Source organism: Amblyomma mixtum, chromosome 10 (genome assembly GCF_055824585.1).
Source record: "Amblyomma mixtum isolate Tamu chromosome 10, ASM5582458v1, whole genome shotgun sequence".
Classification (NCBI taxonomy): Eukaryota; Metazoa; Arthropoda; class Arachnida; order Ixodida; family Ixodidae; genus Amblyomma; species Amblyomma mixtum.
Window position 1 is genome coordinate 65,761,113 of NC_143021.1, and position 21,961 is coordinate 65,783,073.

Here is a 21,961-nt window from a genome sequence, read left to right on the forward strand (position 1 = left end):
AGATACACAGTCCATAGTGTGAGATGCAACTTGTGCGTTCATCTACAGGCATTCAGCAGGAGACGAAACTTGCAGATGCTACCAAAGTCTGTCTCCTGCACAACGCATGACAACAAACGCACACAATGCATCTCAGACTGCATGGATGCTGTATGTAGAACAGCTGGTACAGCACTGAGTCAAATATTTAGTGTTCTTTTGTCCTTGTTTGTGCACTGTTTATCTGCCAGAATAAGCTTCCGGCCAGCAAGAGGAAGGTTTTACAGTTTTTCATGTCTGCACATTGAACCTTGACTGTCTGTTCTGCACAACATCTTCCATTGCCACTCGAGGATAGCAGCTGCTGAGGGGCGGCGGAGTTGGTGAGGCCGCCTTCTGCTTATTTCTTGACTTGTGCTTGCCTGCTTCCGACTGAACGTAGTCCATCAGCTTTTGCACATAACCTGTGTAAGCAAGTAAAACCACTGTAACCTGTGGGGAAATGCAATGGCTCCATGAGCTTACCAAATGTGGGCTTTTCCTACACAGGACAAGCAGTAGGTGCACCGCCTCTTGCTTTTGGGTACTTCACATTCCACCGAGCCACACCATCTGTTGTGCATGCTTGTCTTCTTTCACAGTTCTCATTATAATGAAGTACTGCAAGTCGCGTCCTGAAAAGGTGCACGTCATCAAAGCATTCATCAGGAAATAAAAAAATGCACTTCACCTGCATCACCTGGGTCGATGCAACATGCATGAGCTTCCCTCCAGCCATATTCAGCGAGCAAATTAAAATTACTTCATACTGCACTCAAAACATCGATTATTTATACTTGAGGGATCTTGTAATAGGTGCAACGCCACGAACCTTAACACAGACTGAAATGTCAAGTAAAAATCTAAAAGCGTTTTCGAACAATGCTGCATTTACTTTTGTCTCCTTTCACGTCCCTGTCTTTCGCGCTGGTAGATTCACCGTGACACCATACCAGCCGTTCGAAGTTCAGAAGTGTTTGCAATTATTGGGTTAGTGCAATCTCCATCTACGTCCTGACACTAATTATTTTGTACAAGCTTACCCGGCACAACGGGCTTGACTGTAGTGGCTTGACTCCGAAAAGCAAGGATGTTGGCAAGTGTACCCTCTGTAGTCATAATTCTGCCCGATTTTGGCTAAGAAAGCATGCCCATTGGTGTGTGTCTGGTCGCTGTTGCCAGCACAAATAGAAAAATCCCAACACTCACACTTTATACAGTAACTACGATTGTCTTCCATCAGGCTCACCACAATGCTAAGAACATTAAGTCTAGGAATTTACCTGGCTTTCATTCCAGGATTAGAATACTGGCAGGACTTCGGAGCAAAATGCAGCAGCAGGGCATGAAATGCTTCCGACCCGTAGGTTTGAAACCTTGTTGAGAGCTGTGGCATGTCAGATAGGAGAACCTTAGCTGTTGCAATCTCGTTCAGCTTCTTGTATGCCTTGGAGTCTTGAAAAAGTGAGGTATAACCATTTTTTTCCTTTAGAAACAACCATGAGCACACAATGCCACAAACTTGTCACGAGTCAGATTTTGTGGAATATACTAATGTAATTACAAGTTGCCACGGGAGAAACCAAAGCTACGCAATAAGCATGTCAGTATTTTCGGATTTTACAGAGAAATGAAATTGCAATGCACACTTGAAAAAGATAAACAGCTTTGTTTCCCCTATAGACAAAGCAGTTTGTTCTGATGAATCCATTTTCTAAAGTCAATGGTGTCTAAAGGTCACTTGTTTACATCTTGAATGGCAAACTGCAATCCATAGCTTTGCAGCTGACGGTAACTAGTGAGCCAAAATTCTGGAAGAAGTTCTTTATAAACCTGCTTGCCTTGCTGCTCGCACTTATATGTGCTCACAATCTACACACCTTAGTGATGTTTCAATTAATTTGCAATGCCTCAGATTCAAGTTTGACAAGGCTCGTCACATGAAAGCACTGAGTTATCAGGAGAGTAAAAAGGTATTCAAAAACTTCTTACCAAAGTTGCCCCAAATAACAAGCAGAAAAAATACCTGAATGAAGCCACTTTCTGGGCTGAACGTCTCCATGTGTGTGAATATTTCTGATATGATTAAGCAGCGACGTCCACTTCGGAACAATCAGTTCTTTATGGCCATCACTTGATGCTGCCGACCAATAAAGATGATTGTTGATGGACTGAATCCATGGCTAAAGTTCCTCCTGGCCAGCCTTTTTGGCAGCTATCTGCAGTTTTTTGCAAACCCCTGAAAGATGTTGACTGAATGAAATCACGATTGTCTAAAACATCTCGTTACACTAGGTGCAATGAAGACTGCTCATGGTACCTTTTGCTACATGCCAGACGTCAAACTCATGTTTGATGTCGCTGCTTTCCTTTTTGAAGAAGGATTTTATTTGTGAATGTCTGTCCGTCACCATTCCTTGGACTCTGACGCCGTGACTTTCGAGGTATGCTAAAGCCAGCTCAAGGCCCCTTCTTTCCATCCGGCAACTGACACCAGTTTCATTGGACTGAAAGATACGATTATGTTACTGCAATTTTACATGTAAGAAAAGTGTTGCGTTGGGTTTCATGGCACGCCATGAAAGGGCAGCATTATGAACATAATTAATGGTGAGGAATAACGCCAAGCCCTGGCAGCAAGTAAAATGAGAGCAGAAATTTCAACATACCTGCACAACTTCAAAGTGTAGTATCTTGTTGCGTTCTACATCTAGAAGACTATATGTGCCAAACTTTGCACTAAACCCCGGCGAGTCTGCGCGCCCATCACCAGCGAGTGTCACCGCCTTTTCTTGGGCTTCCGCCAGTAACACAGCTTGCTCTTCTTCCCAAACCTAAAGAAAAAATCACACACTTCATGGATGAAGAACTTTAAAATCTTTTTGGAGCCTCCACTTACTTTTTTGACTGCAGGCCACAAGTAAGAACGCTGAATATTAAAAAATGTCCGGTTGGTGACCACTTGCACACCAAATGAAGCCAGCATCCTTAGAGTGGTAGCGGCATTGTTTCCTGAAAAAAGGATGGCTGCACACAGCTGCAGGTTGAGAGTAGGTTGCTGATGCACTATTTCCTGGTTTGACCATGAAAAATAGTGGCCAGCTCCACACTGACTCTGCACCTGCAGCAGAGTCCCCTCACAAATCATCACTACATCACAAGGTGCAAGGCAGACTCTGCAGGTTGTGAAAAGCTGTTTCAAAAATTCTTCTTTGACTAAAAAGATGCGGCTCCTCGTATGTTGTTCGGGACATGGCTCCTGTGATGCACCACCAGCTTCGAACCTGGAAAAAAGTCCAATATAAAATTGAGCTAACAGCGGACATCCATGCAACAAGAATGCAAATTTTTAATCTTCCCTGGCAGTCAGCACTTAGAGAAGCTAACTAGTTTATGCATTTCTACATAGCTAAGTTGTTTTACTTCTAGAGAGACAATTAAGCAGGAATCAACGTTGTGAAATTTACGTACTCTGATTCCAGCTCATTCAAAGGGCTGTAATCGTCGGAGCTGTCCTCATCGAGCACAGGCTCATCAACAAAATCATCAGCTTCAGCTTCAACACGGGGGTGCGCCATATTTACTTGTGTTCCCACATCAGCAGTGCAGCTGCCAACCTGGATACCTGAAAGAAGGTGCACAAGAGGTATAAGTGGAATAGTGTGCATAAACACAACTCGCACAGTAATTAGCTATTTGTAATGGGCACAAAAGTACATGCTCTGCAGCACACTGTATTTAAATCTTTGATAGGCATTCTTTTTGAACAACTGCGAAATGAGTCTGCAGCATTCACAACTTACCAACAGAAACACCACGAGACCTTGCCTGGATTTTCTTTGTTGAGGTCGATTTTTTAAAATCAATTTGCGAAGATTGGCTGCACGTTTCTGCTGGTAACGGGGTTTGTGTGGCTGTTTCAGCCGTCTTGGTGTTGGCCTCTGCAACTTGTGCAACAACCATCTGGGTGCACGGTGTGTCTGGCTGTACAGCATCTGCCAGAGAACTCTCTTCACATGCCGCTGGTGGCGGCGAGTTGCTGAAGATGAAAGGCCCTGGACTAAGCACATGACTGTCCTCCTCTAGTGCTGCTTCAGCTGGAATTTCCGTGCTGTCATTTAGCAGCTCGGCCAATGTCTGCAAGAACAAGACACAGAGGTTCATGACTAATTATAGCACAAGAGATAAAACAGGCCGAGATTTCATTCCCTGTCTTTTCATACCACTCCACAAAACACACCCTACTCCTGCTGTCAAAGCGATTGGTACAGACATAAGTTGTGAATATCAGCGTTTTCCCTCTGAAGATCAAATGCGGCGGAGAGCCGGTAGCAAAGGTCCCGCGGCAGTATTGGTTTATTGTGGTTTAAAAGCAACTCAGGCTATGAGGGACGCCGTAGTGAAGGGCTCCGGAAATTTCGACCACCTGGGGTCTTTAACGTGCACTGACATCGCACAGCACACAAGCCTCTAGAATTTCGCCTTCATCGAAATTCGGCCGCCGCAGCCGGGATCGAACCCGCATCCTTTGAGTACGCGGCAGTATCAGTCAGCGCACAACGAAAATGTAACGGTAACAGCCAGCATCCCCCTCCATAACCCCGCCGTTTGTGCAGGTGCCGTGTGCGCGATTAATTGCACGCAGTATATTTATTCTGTATATATATGCGCAGTTATTGCATGCGCGCAGTTATTTCCGACAGTGTCTGGTCACTCGCGCGCGAGCAGCGCATACCTGTTTACTTTTTCTACTCGCATAGCTCTCCCATTTCCTTTCTCGCTATCGCTTCTCTCTGTGCTTCTCCCTGTCCCTTTGAATTCCGCCGAAAGCAACTCGGGTGCTTACGATATCCCACAGCAACCGCCCAGCACATAGCGTCGCCAATGGCATTCGTGGGCTCCGCACAGCGCGCACACCCTTGCACGTTTCCGCACTTCGCGACGGGCATACGGACGCGACAAGCGCAACTTCTCCTAAAACAGCAATTCCCCCCTCCCCCTTTTGCACGTTTACGCGAATTTGTACACCTACCTCTAGTCTTCTTCTTTTAGCGAAAGCTTGTCGTGGTGGTGGTGATGCGTTGGGCTTGTGCGCGAAGACAGAAGGGACTGCGCCGGGCTTCAGCCGTGCGTTCTTCACTGAGATGCCCATGTCGCGCATGAGCGACAAACTCTGAAAATAGTCCGTGTCACGAAAGTGGTCCGAACAGACCATGCTGCTGCTCGACGGCTTGAAGTTTTTTCGCTTGACAGCAGCCACCCACTGAGCTGCAAGCTTCCTCTCTTTAGGGAACCGATGGAAAATAACATCATCGCGTCCGCTCGTGTTTTAGCAGCCGTACGCCGAACAGAAGGACGGCATGATGCTCAAAGCATGCAGGAAAAGTACTTTGCAGCTTCTGTGCAGTTAGAGCTGAAAAAGTGCACACAAAAGCGGAGAAACAAACAGCGAAAAGGATCACAACCACCGCAAAACGAGGCAAAACCATTGAAAGGAAGTGAAGAGTGGACCGGGGATACAGAAGATGACGTAGTTTCCGCTTCGCTTCTTTTTTTTTTCTTCTCTCTGCCCGCGCTCCTCCCGCCGGTGTCGCGCGCAGGGGCGGGGCAACGGCCAATATTTAATCGAGTCTTGCGAGCCTGCTAGAGCATAAATCGCCGAAAAAACTTCGTAACTACATATTGTGCAGAAGGTGATTTCAATGAGCGAGCGTCCTTACAATTCGGTAACCGTTTCAGCTTCCCTTTAAGACCTTCGGTTTTGCTAAAGCTACTGTCGGTCTGCGACCGCGCAGGGCGCGGCTGAAGAGTGTCACGCTGCTAAAAAGAAAGGGGCTGTTGTTTTGTCGCTATCAGGACAAGCATAGGTATCGCGATAGAAAGCCCCGAGCTAAGATAGCTCCATTTAGTAGACGCAAAATCAAAAGACCGGATAGGTGCGAACCTCACACCGAGCGAAAAGGAAGGGTGCGCAAGAAATTAAACACTTCTGAAAGGTGTCGCTTGCCACCACGAACAAAGAAAAAGAAAGGACGGTTCCACCGGAAGCGTTACGCACGCGAAATGGAAAGTCGCGTCTGGCGCGCAAGGCGTAAGGAAAGGGACAAGACAGCAAGAGAAAGCAAATCGTTCTCGTCTTGTTCCTCCCGTAGAAAATGGAGAGACAATCGCAGGGAGACAGACATGCGTAGCTCTGAGGTAAAGCTGCTCGCCATTTAAACGTGCCCTCCACCGAAAACAGAGGATGATGTGAGAGCCTTTCTCAGTCTTGTAGGGTACTACCCGCAAAACATCCCGCGGTACTCGGACATCGCTAGCGCTCTCACCAACGCTTTGCGCAAAACTGAACCAGAGCGCGTCGCCTGGAACTGCGTGAAAGAAAAGTCCTTTCTAACTCTAAAGGAATCCCTGAGGAAGGATCCCGTGTTAAAGTCCCCGGATTATACAAAACAGTTCATAATCCAGTGTGACGCGAGCAACAGGGGAATGGGTGCTGTGCTTTGCCAGACCGATGATCAAGGGAACGAACACCCAATCCTTTATGTAAGCAGGAAGCTCACTGCCACGGAAGAAGCATACAGCGCTTCTGAAAAGGAATGCGCGTGCCTGGTGTGGGCGATACAAGAACTTGCCTGCTACGTGTCTGGTACGAAGTTCATCGTACAAACGGACCACTGTCCTCTGACCTGGCTGGAACGCATGTCGGGCAAAAATGGTCGCCTCCTGCGCTGGAGCCTTGCTCTGCAGCAATTCAGCTTCGAGGTTCAGTACAAAAAAGGAAAAGGCAAACGCCAACGCAGATGGCTTAAGCCGATGCTTCTGAAAAGGGAAAGGAATAGAAGGGATTTGGACGGGCTGTTAATTTTTTTGTTTTGTTTTGTAGTCTTCTTTTTTTCAACTCGCGAAGAAGTCTGTGATGCGACGGTGCACTCGCGATTGAACCTGTCGCCTGTCAGCGAAATTGTTGGTAAGATAGAAGCCTGGCAGATCCCTGGGGAGATGGAAGGGCATTTGCTGGCTGCTGTTGAGTCCGGTCCAGGCCACCTCCCTTCCAGACCTGAAGAGACCGGTTGGCGAGCCGATGATGGCCGGCGGACAAAGACTAAGCCCCGACCTCGGCACTTCGCGAAGTGGCTGCGGACCTCTTCCCTTCGTGCACGATTTTCCGGGCGGGGGCGAGCTGTTGTGAACGTGAATTTCTAACACCGGAACGCTCCCAGTGTTGCGCGTTCGGCCGGTGAGCTACAGAGACGCTCCCCAAGGACGGCGTCCAAGCCGGCGTCTCTCCGAGCCTGCGTGTCGTCATCGTGGAGCGCGTTGTGCGTTCGGGCCGGACAGCTACGGGAACGCTACCCGGGTTGGCGTTCAAGCCTTGCCGGCCAATCAGCCAACAGGACGCTCCTGATTGGACGAAAAGGGGCGGGAGTCTGTGCCGACTCTATTTAAGGGCTCCCGTCTCCTGTGTCTGTGTCTTTTTCCTGTTGAGATACATCGTGCCATGTATCGTGCTTCTCGCTACTTGTAAATATGTAAATACATATACCTTTTTTTTCACGCTGCTCCTTAACCCCCCGTCTCTTCATTGCTCCGGCTGGTCGGCGACAGCGGACCCGCGTCCCGACGGCAACTGAGAGCCCGCGTCTCAACAACGTGGAATACACCGGGTTTCGATCCATAGTGGCGGCCAGGGCTTCCGCCTGCGCCAGGCACCGGCCATTATGGCCCTCACGGGTCATGTTCGCGGGAAGAGGGCGCACATGGAGTGCGCATCTCCACTGGCATCAATACGTACGTGATCTTCCATGAGAGTGGCTTGGCTTATAGCTTATGGGGTTTAACGTCCCAAAGCGACTCAGGCTATGAGGGACGCCGTAGTGGAGGGCTCCGGAAATTTCGACCGCCTGAGGTTCTTTAACGTGCATTTACATCGCACCGTACACGGGCCTCTAGAATTTCACCTCCATCAAAATTCGACCGCCGCGGCCGGGATCAAACCGGCGTCCTTCGGGTCAGCAGCCAAGCACTATAACCACTGAGCCACCACGGTGGCCCATGAGAGTGGTGTGTTTGAAATGTAGTCCGGCAGGGAGGCGGCGATTCGACGATGTCATCGAGAGACGTGTATATTGGTTGGTCAAGCGGGCTTCCCGGAGCTCCCGAAATATGTCCACCATGCCCAGCCCCAGCAGACGCTGGTTGGAGGTTTTCGTAGGGAGGTCAAGGGCTTCCTTAATAATTTTGCGAATGTGCCTTCAAGTGCATAATCGTCTTGCTTACGCAGTAGGAGGTACGGAGCCGAATATAGAATTCGATTGGTTACAAATGCATGCGCCAGCTGCAAGGCGTCCTTGCATCGTAACCCTCCGCGCTTGTTAGAAACCCGTCGAACCATGCGGCCCACCTGGTCCCCCACCTGACGGAGTTTGGCCCAACGTTTTTAGATCCCTTTCAGTTTGCAAGCTCCCCCGGGCCACGCCCGAGAAAGCGGCCCCCGTCCGCTTCCACTCACCACGCGGCGCTGCTGTCGCTGTCGGCCCGGAACCGCCGGAGCGCTTGCGCTTGCCAGTTGCTGTGACAGCCCGTTGTCATCCGCGATAACATTGGGAACGAACACGTCGAACTCAAATTTGCTGTACTTTTAGAGCTGTCACATTGAAACTTCAGTCTCATGGTTAAAGAAATGTTTCGCCTGGCTAGTAAGGCTGAGATAAAGAGCAGGCTGATGCCAGTTCGCAAAAAAAACAATCGTTTGCATTGCGCTCTATCGCATCGCGTTTGCGATGTTTAGCGCTGATGATATGCATGTGTTGGAGTAAAGCTATCAATATTTCTTCGGGAGAATGCACGAAACATTAATGAAAGGTTAAAACTAGCGATGTTCCGCTTCTAGATCAATCACGAAATTCCGCGCTATATTATCAACGAAGCACCGTACAAACGAGCAGCATTTGGCACATTCTTTAAAATGCCAATTTCAGTGAACACAAGTATAAATGCAGACACACTGAGCTGGATGCAGGGAGCGAATAACCTATAGAAGAGCTTTTTATTTGCAATGATCGCACAGACGAAAGCAGCGTCCTGCACTTTCATTTTTAGAATGTTAATTTCGTTGAACACAGACAAGCATTAAATGCAGACACACTAAGTCGGAAGTGTTAATGGAGCGGCCTGGCGTCGCTTGGTCGACGAACACGACATCAAGCACGGAGGGAATGGCTACAGAAGGCGAGCTTTTTTATTTGCAATGACAACCTTTTCTCTGTTCTCCAGCCGACGGTTCACGTCTCTCGCATAGAAGTGCATGCGTGTCACTATTACAAAATGCAGCACTTGGCACGTAAAAGTGGCCATATGCTCTGCACATCCAAGCCGAGCAACGTTTTGCAATTCCAGCTCGTTTACACCTCTCAAAAAACGTCCCCAAAAACGGGACCTTCTTTCAAAGAAATCGAGATTGCTTTGTTTACAATGTTGGTAAACTCTAGCATCTTTTTGGTGGGATGCTTTAAGCACCCTTGCTTGAAGCTTTTGTATACTGTAAGATAAGCGTCACTGCCAACAACTGGCACAGGCGAGCTGATATCTTCCGTGCTGATATCTGCTGGCTGCTCCAAATCAGGCGGCGGCGACGGTGGCGTAGACGCGAAGGGCCACGCTGGTCGGGCAAACAGCGTGGCGAGCGCCACCGCGCGGCAGGAAACGGAAAGGCGACAATCCGCGCACCGCAGCTTTCAAACTGAAAGGGATCTAAAAACGTTGGTTTGGCCAGTGACCATCGGTATTGATGTACAAAGAGCCTCAGTACCTGGACTTCGACATGTTCCGGGATTGGACTTGTCTCAAGAGGCAATGCAATTTTGGCTGTGTATTTTGGTGCGGGACGTATGTGCACAAATTCATACTTGTGGGGGGATCATTGGAGGCCACAGCGACGAACATAACGGTATACTATGGTCGCCGCCTCCTGCAGGTTGGCCTCATTGTCTCCGAGGTAGCCCTGCGTAGCCCACAGGGCGATGTCACCAGCGTACAGCGCATGCTGCACACCGGCAACAGCTGCTAGCTGGACCGGTAGGTGCATCATAGCCAGATTGAATAACAAGGAAGAGAGCACCGCGCCCTGAGGTGTAACCCTGGTTCCTAAATGAAAAGGACCATGTTCCTTATCCTGGATTCGAATACAAGATTATCTGTTTGTCAGAAATTGCCGAATGTATTGAAAGGCATTTCTGCCGCAGTTACTTTGAGAGAGGTTGGTGAGAATTACCTCGTGGGTAACGTTCTTGAATGCTCCCTTCAAATCCAAGGCGAGTACGCCCTTGCCACTGTGGGGGCATTCGACGGGGCCGACGACGGCACGATTCAGTTGTAGCAGGACATCCTGGGCAGATCTGTGCGGGCGAAACCCAGACATGGTGTCTGTTAAAAGGTGTTGGTGTTCCATGAACTCGGACAACCTGTCGCTTACCATCATCTCCATGAGTTTTCTCACTCAGGAAGTCACAGAGATCGGACGGAGGTTGTGCGTGCTGTTTGCCTTCCCAGCTCTAGGAATTAAGGTGACCAGGGCGGTCTTCGAGTCGATGGGGAATGGCACTTCCCTAAGCCAGACTGAGGTAATGTAATCGAATGAATATAGTTATTCCGGGTCGGGGAGGCTGGCTAACAATTTCACTAATTTTGTCCCGACCCGCAGCGGTGCCGCGTTTCATTTTTGCCAGAGCCGCCCTCAGGTCGTGCAGCTGGAATGGTTTGTTTATTTATTTATTTATTTATTTATTTATTTATTTATTTATTTATTTATTTATTTATTTATTTATTTATTTATCCCAGACACCTCCAGCACCCGAATGCATTATTGCAGGAGAGAAGTACCACAGGATAACAAAAAAATTACGCAACTAATAATAGATGAGGAAAAGCATGCACTAAAGGAGGACAACCGCGCTCCACAAATACATTGACACTAATGAAATGAAAGACAAGCACAAAAGAACTGCGCGCCATGTCACACATCAGATAAGAATGCGTGGAACTGATCTTCCATGCAGCACTCAATGACGCCGGCGGGCAGCCGGTTAAACTCATTTATTGTCCGTGGAAAGAACGAGGTGTGTGTGGAATCTCTCGGATCTTCCACTGATGATCAAGCCGTCTAGAAAAAAAAAGTGAGGTTGAAGCAGGTACCGGTTGTGTCAATGCTCGGCTTTCCAAAATAGATGCGATGCATGATTTGCAAATAGATGCGATGCATGGTTCCCTACAGTTAGCTAAAGATCCCCAACAAAGGTGGTTTTCAAGAGACGTGACACTAGTTGAGAAGCTCTAATTATTGGACACAAATCTCGCTGCATTATACTGGACGCGCTCGACCATGTCAGATAAGTGAGAAAACTGGGTGTCCAATGCAGGGCAGGCATATTCAAGAATTGCTCGTATGTAAGTGAAATATAGGACTTCTTTGACATTAGAATGTGCTTTATTGAAATTTCGTTTTAAGAAATTAATCATTCTGCAGGTTTTGGATGTAATATACTCAACTTGCCTCGTCCAGGTTAGGTTAGATGTAACATAAACGCCGAGATACATATATTCAAGTACTTTTTGCAGGGCAACATTATGTAATGACTAACTTGTTTGTAAAGGGGACCGCTTTCGAGTGAAAGAGCTAAATTGGCATTTTGTCCCGTTCAAAGACATTTGCCATTTTGAGCACCAGCGCTGGATGTAATCCAAGTTCCGCTGAAGCTGAAACATGGTAAACGACACAGTGGTCAGCATATAGCCGAACATTGCAGGTAAGATCCAAAACAATATCATTGATATAAATCAGAGAAAGTAGGGGTCCAAGAACAGACCCCTGCGGTATACCTGAGGAAATGTTTACATACTCTGAGTGCGAACCATTAATCAAAACACGCTGCATGCGGGCCTGAGGATACGAATGAAGCCAATCGATGACAGTGGGGTGCCGACCAAGACAATTTAACTTATTAAATGAGGTACAGAGTCAAAGGCTTTCTTAAAATTTAGAAATACGCAATCTATTTCAGACCCACGGTCAAAGGAAGAAAACAGATCATTACTAAACTCAAACAACGGAGTACACGAAAAACCTGACCTAAAGCCATGCTGAACTTCTGTAACATACTCGTAAGATTCAAGGTGTTTTATGACTGCGCTATATATTAAGTGCTTCAACGTTTCACAGCACACGCTGGTTAAAAAAATTGGTCGATGATTAACAGCAGAGCTCTTTGAACCACTTTTATGCACTGGTGCCACATTAGCATTTTTCCAGTCATTTTGCAGACACGCCGAGTTAAGAGATGCTCGGAACAAGATGACTCAGAAATGAGAGATTTCATTCGCGCATGACTTTAAAACAAAGTTAGGAACACCATCAGGACCACCGGCTGAAGATGAATTGATATTACTAAGCAATTTTTAACACACCTTGATAAGAAAAAACCAATTCAGCCGTGGTTTCAGTGACAGATTCACGAGTTAACCGCAGTTCTCCTATGTACCTTGGCGCAAAAGCAGACTGAAAAAAAGCCTTAAAGCAGCATGCCTTATCACATTCATTACTAATAACATCACCATAGAGGTCTATATTCGGGATTCCGACTGGTGCACGTCCGCTGTGTTTCCAAAACGTCCCCAATTCCTTGGGATCATTGCGCAGTTTTGATCCCAAGTCATTAAAAAAGGTATCCTTAAGTGCTTGAACTTCAGTTTTTAGTGTAGTACCAAAAACATGAATCGACTGCAATACTGCAGGGCACCGATTTTATTTGTATGATCATAGCAGGCGATGTTTTTTCCTGATAAGCCATCTGGTCTACCGCGTGATCAACGGTTTGTCGCCGCGGCGCTTTCCAGAAAAACTTTCAGATGGGATATATTGATTAATTAGGCATTCCAGCTTATTCGCGAATACTTTCCAAAGGGAAGTACAATCTAAATTCTGGCATAGATTAATAATGTTAGCAAGGAAAGACATAACTTCGTTCTTCATTGATGTATAGTCGCCCTTGTTAAAAAAGAAAACCTTTCGAGGCCGACCTCTTGGAATTAAATACGGAAAATGCCGACCGTTAGCGACAACGCAACTGTGGTCGCTTATTCCTGGTTATGATCACAGTGCCACGCACTACTGAAGGCCGGTTGCAGAACAGTAAATCAAACACTGAAGATGAGTGCTCAGTTTCCCGTGTAGGCTCAGTGGCGCACTGATATAGGTCATTGGTAGTAATTAATTCATAAAAGGATGAAGACAATGAACAATGGCTCGCACGAAGAGGTTCGTAGTCTCCCCATTTGAAATCAGGCATGTTGAAGTCCCTACCAAAAAGAAAGTTATTTTTTAAGCTGAGTAAAAATTCAGACAGTGATCTGAAGAGCAAGGTTCCGGGCTAGTTGGTAATGCATTTGAAGGAACAAACAGCGCGACGAAACACGGACACACGTAGAAAAGACACACACACGAGCGCTGACTCACAACTGAAAGTTTATTCTGGTGGAAAGACCCTTAAATAGAAAACATGAGGGGGTGGGTAACAGGGCTGCTCAGCGATAACCGGTAATCAGTGTGGTCGCGTCACAGGATGACACAAAAACACAACAGGGAACAAAAGAAAGTTATAAGCGATAAAAGACGGTGTAGAGGGCCGCGTAACAGTGGTCAGGTAGGTAACAAAATAACAAAAACTATGAAAAAGTAGCCAAAAGAGCGGGGAAAGGTAAAACCTATGAAGAAAACAGATGAAAATTACACAGGTGAAACCATAAAAATGTAAAAACGTGAAGAAGGTAAAAGTTTTAAAAAACGTGCCCAAAAAGGGGGCGTGGAACTAAAAGCAAGATAAAAGCGGAGCAACAAGGATTCCGTGAATTAATCAGTTGTGTGTGGCGCACCAGAACCTTGGGCGTTAGTCAACGCACCCAGAAAATCTAGCTCTTTTTTTGACAGGGAGAGGGATGGAGTACTGACGCAGTCTTGACCGGCATAATGGATTTGGAGGGCTTCAATGATTTCCCTTGTCAACTTATCTCGTCCTCGCCCAATAGTGGTGCAAAAAGTATACGTAAAAAGTGGCTATACGTAAAAAGTATAGCCATTTCTGGGCACCTGGCTAAGCACTGTAAGAAGTGCAAAATCGATGGAAACACCCCTGAAAGAATCTGCTCCCCTGACCTTAACCGTTGCACCACTATTGGGCGAGGACGAGATAAGTTGACAAGGGAAATCGTTGAAGCCCTCCAAATCCATTATGCCGGTCAAGACTGCGTCAGTACTCCATCCCTCTCCCTGTCAAAAAAAGAGCTAGATTTTCTGGGTGCGTTGACTAACGCCCAAGGTTCTGGTGCGCCACACACAACTGATTAATTCACGGAATCCTTGTTGCTCCGCTTTTATCTTGCTTTTAGTTCCACACCCCCTTTTTGGGCACGTTTTTTAAAACTTTTACCTTCTTCACGTTTTTACATTTTTATGGTTTCACCTGTGTAATTTTCATCTGTTTTCTTCATAGGTTTTACCTTTCCCCGCTCTTTTGGCTACTTTTTCATAGTTTTTGTTATTGTTACCTACCTGACCACTGTTACGCGGCCCTCTACACCGTCTTTTATCGCTTATAACTTTCTTTTGTTCCCTGTTGTGTTTTTGTGTCATCCTGTGACGCGACCACACTGATTACCAGTTATCGCTGAGCAGCCCTGTTACCCACCCCCTCATGTTTTCTATTTAAGGGTCTTTCCACCAGAATAAACTTTCAGTTGTGAGTCAGCGCTCGTGTGTGTGTCTTTTCTACGTGTGTCCGTGTTTCGTCGCGCTGTTTGTTCCTTCAAGTGATCTGAAATCGTCAGGGCTGGTAGCAGAAGGAGGGCGGTAAACTGAGCCAATAGCCAAATTCTTTCCATTGTTTAGGCGAAGGTTGCTCCATACGGACTCGCAACCAACTAGGGGCGCTGTCATTAATGAAGAGCTAAAACAGTGGTCAACAATAAGAAGACTTAATAGAACGTTAAGTTGGGCGAGTTGGTATAGGTTCCTGTCGTCGCCTTTACTCTTGTGTCTAGTCTTTTGTGCGCTGTTTTTCAACCATGAATAAGAAGACCCCTCCACCACGCAAGTGCCGATCGCTACGGTACGCCTCATAACCGGTGGGAAATACTTCAGTGGTGAGAACGGAATTATCCAGCGATGATTCAGCGCCAATTATAACATGAGGTTTTACAGAGGAAACAAGAGTAGCAAATTCATCTGTTTTATTTTTGATACTCCTGCAATTCTCGACTACAGTTATCAATTCAAAATTTTTTGACGCCAAGTGCATATAATGAAAGGTGGGCTCGAGCAGCGGAGCGGGCAGTAGCCTCCCTTTTGAAGCGAAAGGCATCTCTACGAGGGTCGGAGTCGAGGTTCGCGTGAGCCGTGAGCCGGTGCACAGATTTGCCAGTCCTGCGCATACGCGAAACCGAGTGACGTCACACGCGGCGCAGGTGGCGGCAGCTGTATCGGGAATGACGCACGTGCCATGCCTGGTGCGGCTATTCATCGTGCTCGCCTAGATTAGATATGCGCCTTGGTTGCCACACCCCATCGCCTACAAAAGCACTGTACGTTCAGCAATAAATGGCGTTTGTTTGCTGGCCGCCTCGACTGATACATGGTGTCAGAAGTGGGGTAGTTCACGTCGGGGGCCTGCCGTCTGAGGGTAAGACTGCAGCGACCGAAACACGATGGAGTGACTGCTGAAGCTTCCTGAACCACTACTGTTGGGTGGTAATATCTCCAAGAAGTGGTAATTGTTCCAGCAGAAATTCGAGCTTTTTCTGCAAGCAACGCAATCTCCAAAACAGCCCCGAAACCAAGGCCGCCAAAACAGCCCTGCTGCTCAGCACTGCCGGAGACGACGCATTGGAGGTATTTAACAACTCTGTTTTTCTCGAGGGCACGAACAAGTAAAATTATGCTACCGTAGTTAATAAATTCAAGGAGTACTGCCAAGAACAACAGAATGAAGTCTATGAGCGGTACATATTCCGATCAAGAGTGCAAGGCGAAGGGAAGTCATTCGAGCATTTCTTCCGGGACCTCGGAAAACAAGCAAGAAGCTGAAATTTTTCGACACTAGCTGATTCTTTAATCCGCGACCAAATAGTGTTTGCCACGAGTAGCCCACGACAGCGTGAAAAGCTTCTCAAAGAAAAAGACTTGACACTTGCCAAGGCTGAGCAGATTTGCAAAGCGGAGGAAGCAGCATCGCTGCAAAACGATGCCTGGGCGCAGCCCGATAAGCACGTGGCGCTAGTCATGAAGCGGTCTGGGCAGGTTCGCAAAGCGGAGCACGCGGTGCAAAAAGAACCGTCGGCACAGCCCGATAAGCAAGTGATGCAAGACAAGCAGCAATCTCGGAAATGCGCCAGATGCAATCGTTTACACGCCATACCCGGCAGATGCCCTGCGTTCGGCAAAACGTGTTTCATATGCCGAGGTGTTAACCATTTCATAATTTAATAGCTTTAAGGCGCAAATAAAACAGACAAGACGCATAGGTAAATGACAGGACGAAGCGCCATTACTGGCGCTTCGTCCTGTCATTTACCTTATGGGGTCACTCCGCGTGCATCCGGCCGGGAAGGCGAGCTTCCGTGCCAGCTATGCGCGGGCGTTCTCGTGTCCCCCAACCCGTGGCGCAAAGTCACAGCCACGGCGGGTTCGGACGAAGTAGGCAACGAACAGAGTAAGCTAGGAAACAGTTTATTAACCTAGCGCAAGGCAAAGCACACTGCGGAAGAATGTTCTATCCGATAATATATGGTTCAGCAGCTTACCAAGTCGTCGTCGACCGGCGTTGGATAATCCGGGAGGCGCGGGCAGGAAGGGCGTCGTCGGGTCAGAGCGGCAGTAGCACCGCGGCGAGAGAGACCGCGTTCCCGCGCGAGCTCTCCTTAAACCCCTACGACATTGCCCCCTCCCCCTTGGGCAACCGGTTACCTTCAAGGAGAGTCGTTCACCCCGTCCCTAAGACGCCAGCACGTAGGCGTGACGTCACGTCCGAGCTGGGAGTGAGGAGAGTGGCCGGGTGCCCCATCTCCCCACGCCCGGCGGCGCGCGCTTTCGTCGCGTGACTCGGCGCGGGGGCGATGAAGGATATTTTTGTATCCCACATCCTATGCGTCTTGTCTGTTTTTTGCGCCTTAAAACTATTTAATTATGAACCAAAACCAACTATCCCAGCAGCAAGTGCTCTTAGGTTAACCATTTCGCAGCCTGCTGCAAAAAGAGCCCACAAATCCGAGTTGTCGAGGAGCAAGACAGCTTCGACATTCTCAATGTAACAGTCTCGAGAGCGGTCTGGCTAGTGCATGCGAAAGTGGCTGACCAGATGGTTAACTTCAAAGTGGACACGGGATCTCAGGCCAACTTGCTGCCCTACTCTATCTACCGACGATGCAAGACGGCAGCAGATTTGAAACCGAGCTCTTCGGTGCTTCGACCATAGAGCGGTGGTGTCATTCGACATTTCGTGATGGCAAGGCTACCGAGACCGTGAACGGCTGGTCGAAGGACATCAACTTCTATGTCGTCAAAAAGGGCAACCAAGCTATACTGCGACTACTAGCATGCGAGTTCCTTGGTCTGGTGTCACGCGCAGTGGATGCTGTAAAAGAAGGAAGCACCACAGCCGGCGGCGGTGAGGACGTTCTGACCGAATTCCACCAGCTTTTTCAGGGAACCGGCTGCGTGAGTCGCCGGTACAAAATGGTCCTACGCAAGGATGCGACGTCAGTGTATCAGATGTGGCTATCAAGCAAGCGGCCTGATAACATGTCAACGCCCCTTCTTCCTTTCCCTTTCCCTCGCTGCAGCCGCAGCTATAAATCTATGCGCAATAAAGGACCGGGCGTCTTTTCTGGCCTAGCTACTGATGTGTCGCGTCTCTGCATGAAGCGATCGATACATGGTGTCAGAAGTGGCCCGGTGTGCCCTGCTGGATTATTCAAGCAGCCGAAGCAATGGACATCGTGAAACCGCCGGGACCACTGCAGTTGACTGGGAATGTCAGAAGAAACTGGCTAATATTCAAGCAGAAGCTGCAACTGTTCCTGACAGCGACGTCGACCGCCACCCCAAAGTCAGCAGCAGTCAAAGCAGCGATCCTTCTAAGCGCTGCCGGCGACGAGGCACTGGACATCTACAACAACTTCAGCTACGCGAAAGATGAGTGCAAAGATGATTACGACACGCTGCTCAAGAAATTTGACAGTTACTTCGACGGAAAAGAAAACGAAGTCTACGAGAGGCATGTATTTCGTATGCGGGTACAAGGTGAGTCCGAGCCATTCGAGCCCTTTGCACGAGACCTCAGAACGCAAGCTAAGCTCTGCAATTTTGGTGGCCTTGAAGAATCCATGGTACGAGACCAGATTGTTTTCGGCACTAATAGTACCCCGCTCAGAAAAAAAATGCTACGAGATAAGAGTCTCACATTGCAGAAAGCAGAAGAGATGTGTAAGGCAGCGGAGACTGCCGCGCAGCAAAATGCTACCGGGTCCAAAGGCGACGTCCACGTTGACTACGCCGTAAGAAACCAGCCTGGTAAAGAAAGGCGGATTCGATGCAAGCAGTGCAACCAGGCGCACGCGCCGCGACAGTGTCCAGCTTACGGGAAGCGCTGCTACACTTGCAAAAGAATGAATCATTTCTCGTTGTGCTGCAGAAGTCGCCAAGTCAACCAAGTACAGGAAGAGGTGGAAAGCGATGAAAACTTCCAAGTTTTGGACGTCAGCATATGTAGTGTCAACAGGCAAGCAGGACTAGATTGGACAATGCACGGCCAGATTGCCGGATGCGTCATCAGTTTCAAAGTTGACACGGGCTCCCAGGCAAACCTTCTTCCCCTCAGCATCTTTCGACGCATCTGCAGTACAACGCCCCTGCGCAAGAGTACAGCGGTTCTTACTGCCTACAATGGCAGCGTTATCAAGCACGTGGGTGTCGCCACAGCATCACTGCTCCTGAACAAAGCGAAGCACGAGACGAATTTTTTTATCGTGAAAAAAGGCCGACAAGCAATCCTTGGCTTTAACACATGCCTGCAATTTGGCCTCATTCCATCAGTTGTCGATGCCGTTAACATGCAGGATGGGCATGAAACACCAGAGCAAACGGCCCCGCACCTTTTCAGTGGAACCGGCTGCGTCAAACGACACTACAAGATGGTCCTGCGGCCCGGTGCGGTTTCAGTCGTACAACCTGCTAGGAGGGTACCCTTCTCCCTAAGGGAACCACTACGTGAAGAGCTCAACCGCATGGAGAAGGCGTCCATCATCAAAAGGGTAGACGAGCCCACCGAATGGGTGAGTCCCTTGGTCATAGTTCGCAAAAAGAATGGAAGCCTCCGGGTGTGCATGGACCCAAGAGAAATTAACAAGCACATCATGCGTGAGCACTACCCTATGCCCGGACGTGAAGACATTGAGTGCGAATTGTCAGGGGCGCGACTGTTTTCCCGCCTTGACGCAAACTCCGGCTTCCACCAAATACCGTTAGATGAGGCCACGTCGCGAATATGCACGTTTGCGACTCCGTTCGGCCGCTACAGATTCCTTCGGCTCCCTTTCGGTATTTCGTCTGCTAGTGAGGTCTTCCAGAAGACGCTCGCAGAGATCTTCGACGGCCTGCCAGGGGTTCATGTATATGTTGACGACGTGCTAATCTGTGGCAACAGCAAACAGCAGCATGATGAGCGCTTGCGAGCAGCACTGAGAAGGGCAGAGGAAGCTGGTCTTACGTTCAACCGTGAGAAGTGTGCCTTCGGTGTGCAGGAAATAACATTTCTTGGAGACGTCATCAGTGAACATGGCATACTGCCGAGTTCTGATCTAATTTCAAGCATTCAAGCTATGCCACACCCGAATGACAAAAGTGCAGTACGCAGAATGCTTGGAGTCGTTAACTATTTCCGCAAGTACGTGCCTCGACTGAGCGATAAAACGTCCCTACTTCGCAGCTTGGTGAAGGAGAACGTAGTTTTTGACTGGAGTTCGGCTCATGAGCGTGAGTGGAAAGAGGTCTGCGAAGCATTAACAACGCCTCCTGTGCTGGCCTTCTTCGACGCGAAGAAAGAAACCAAAATTTCGGCTGACGCATCTGGGCTAGGGTTAGGCGCAGCATTGTTGCAGAAGCATGGCAGTGAGTGGCGCCCAGTCATGTACGCTTCGCGAGCACTCACCGATAGCGAAACACGGTACTCGCAAATCGAGAAAGAAACCCTGGGCATTGTTTTCGCATGTGAAAAGTTTCACCAGCTGGTATATGGCCGCAAGATTGTCATTGAAACGGATCACAGACCTTTGCTGGCAATCGCGAAAAAGGCAATCGGAGATATGCCACCAAGGCTGCAGCGTTTCTTTACTCGTCTTCTTCGTTATGACTACGAACTCCAGTTTGTTCCGGGCAAGGACCTGCTGTTGGCGGACATGCTGTCCCGTGCTCCTGCCGTCCGTGCCGTCCTGGAGTCAACCGAAGACGTCGACGTTCATGCTGTACAGGTCCTCTCAAGCATAGTAAGCACAGCAACAAAACGGCGCCTGCAAAGTGAGACTTTAGCGGATCCATACTTGAGCAAAGTCTTGGAGCAGGTGGCACAAGGAACTAAGATTGAAGGAGAGTTAAAGCCATTTGCAGCAGAACTATCGGAAATTGATGGATTACTGCTGAAAGGATGCAAAATTGTCGTACCGAAGACAATGAGAGTGGAGATGCTGCAGAAGTTGCACGCGGGACATCTTGGGCTGAATAAAAGTAAAGCCAGAGCTCGGGGCCTGATCTTCTGGCCAGGAATGGGCAGTGCCATTGAAACGCTCATTCGCAAATGCAGCGCATGCCAAAAGTACGCCTACAAGCAAGCTTCTGAGCCTTTTATTTTGTGGCCAACACCCAAGGTGCCATGGCACCGGGTGGGAATCGACCTTTTTCATTTCGCTGGTGACATGTACGTAGTGGTGTTTGATGCGCATTCAAACTTTCCAGACGTTGAGAAACTCGCCGTCACCACTGCGCGCGAAGTCGTTACAAAGGTTGCGTCTATTTTTGCGCGGTACGGAATTCCTGCCCAAGTGTGTACCGACAACGGACCTCAGTTTGCTTCCCAAGAGTTCGCGGAGTTTGCACGGCGCTATGACTTTGTCCATATTACTTCGAGCCCTGAATTTCCGCGGTCGAATGGTTTGGCCGAGAAAGGAGTACAAATAGTCAAGCGCATTATGAAGAAAACTGCAGAGTCTCGTGACGACTTCTGGATGGGTCTTTTATCATATCGCGCGTCCCCATTAGAGGACGGACAATCACCGGGAGAATTGTTGCAGGGTCGTCGGCTGCGCACTACTCTGCCTGAATGCAGCGTCGAACAGGAGCGCCCGGTAGTCAAGCACCACCAGTCGTCCAAGGGCAAACTACTGCCTCCACTGCAGCAAGGAGACACGGTGCGGGTTCGTGACGACCGCCAATGGTCGCGCAAAGCGATGGTTCTCCAGAAGGTGGCTCCACGATCCCACATCGTGAGAATGGACAACGACCGTCTTCTAAGGCGTAATAGGCAACATCTGCTGCGAACCCAAGAGCACTACAACGTCATCGATGACAGCGACGACGACGTGGACATCCGCTCCGAGGCTCCAAGAACTTCAAGTCCTGGTACCGCCGATGAACAGGGTGAGCCACGTGATGGACTTGCCACAAGCACTCGGCTCACAGCATCAGGTGCAGCTGGTGGATCAAGCATGGACTTGCCACGTGATGGACTTGCCACAAGCACGCAGCTGACAGCATCAGGTGCAGCTGCTGGATCAACCATGCCAGCCATTCCACGCAGGACAACCCGGCCACGCATGGAACCTAAACGGCTGACTTATGATCACAAGTTTC

The 21,961-nt window shown here is 48.7% G+C and overlaps 1 protein-coding gene and 1 pseudogene across 1 annotated transcript; both read right to left on the bottom strand.

Moving 5' to 3' along the window:
* Positions 1–270: 270 nt before the first annotated feature.
* Positions 271–3,206, bottom strand: LOC149325990 (uncharacterized; annotated as a pseudogene).
* A 249-nt stretch (positions 3,207–3,455) lies between these two features.
* LOC149325991 (uncharacterized) lies at positions 3,456–5,276 on the bottom strand. The gene is made up of 3 exons (XM_089564446.1): positions 5,051–5,276; positions 3,822–4,155; positions 3,456–3,643 (listed from the first exon to the last, which is right to left on the bottom strand). Exons 1-3 carry the CDS (start codon positions 5,231–5,233, stop codon positions 3,456–3,458), a joined length of 705 nt encoding a protein of 234 aa, XP_089420572.1. The 5' UTR covers positions 5,234–5,276.
* Positions 5,277–21,961: the final 16,685 nt, after the last annotated feature.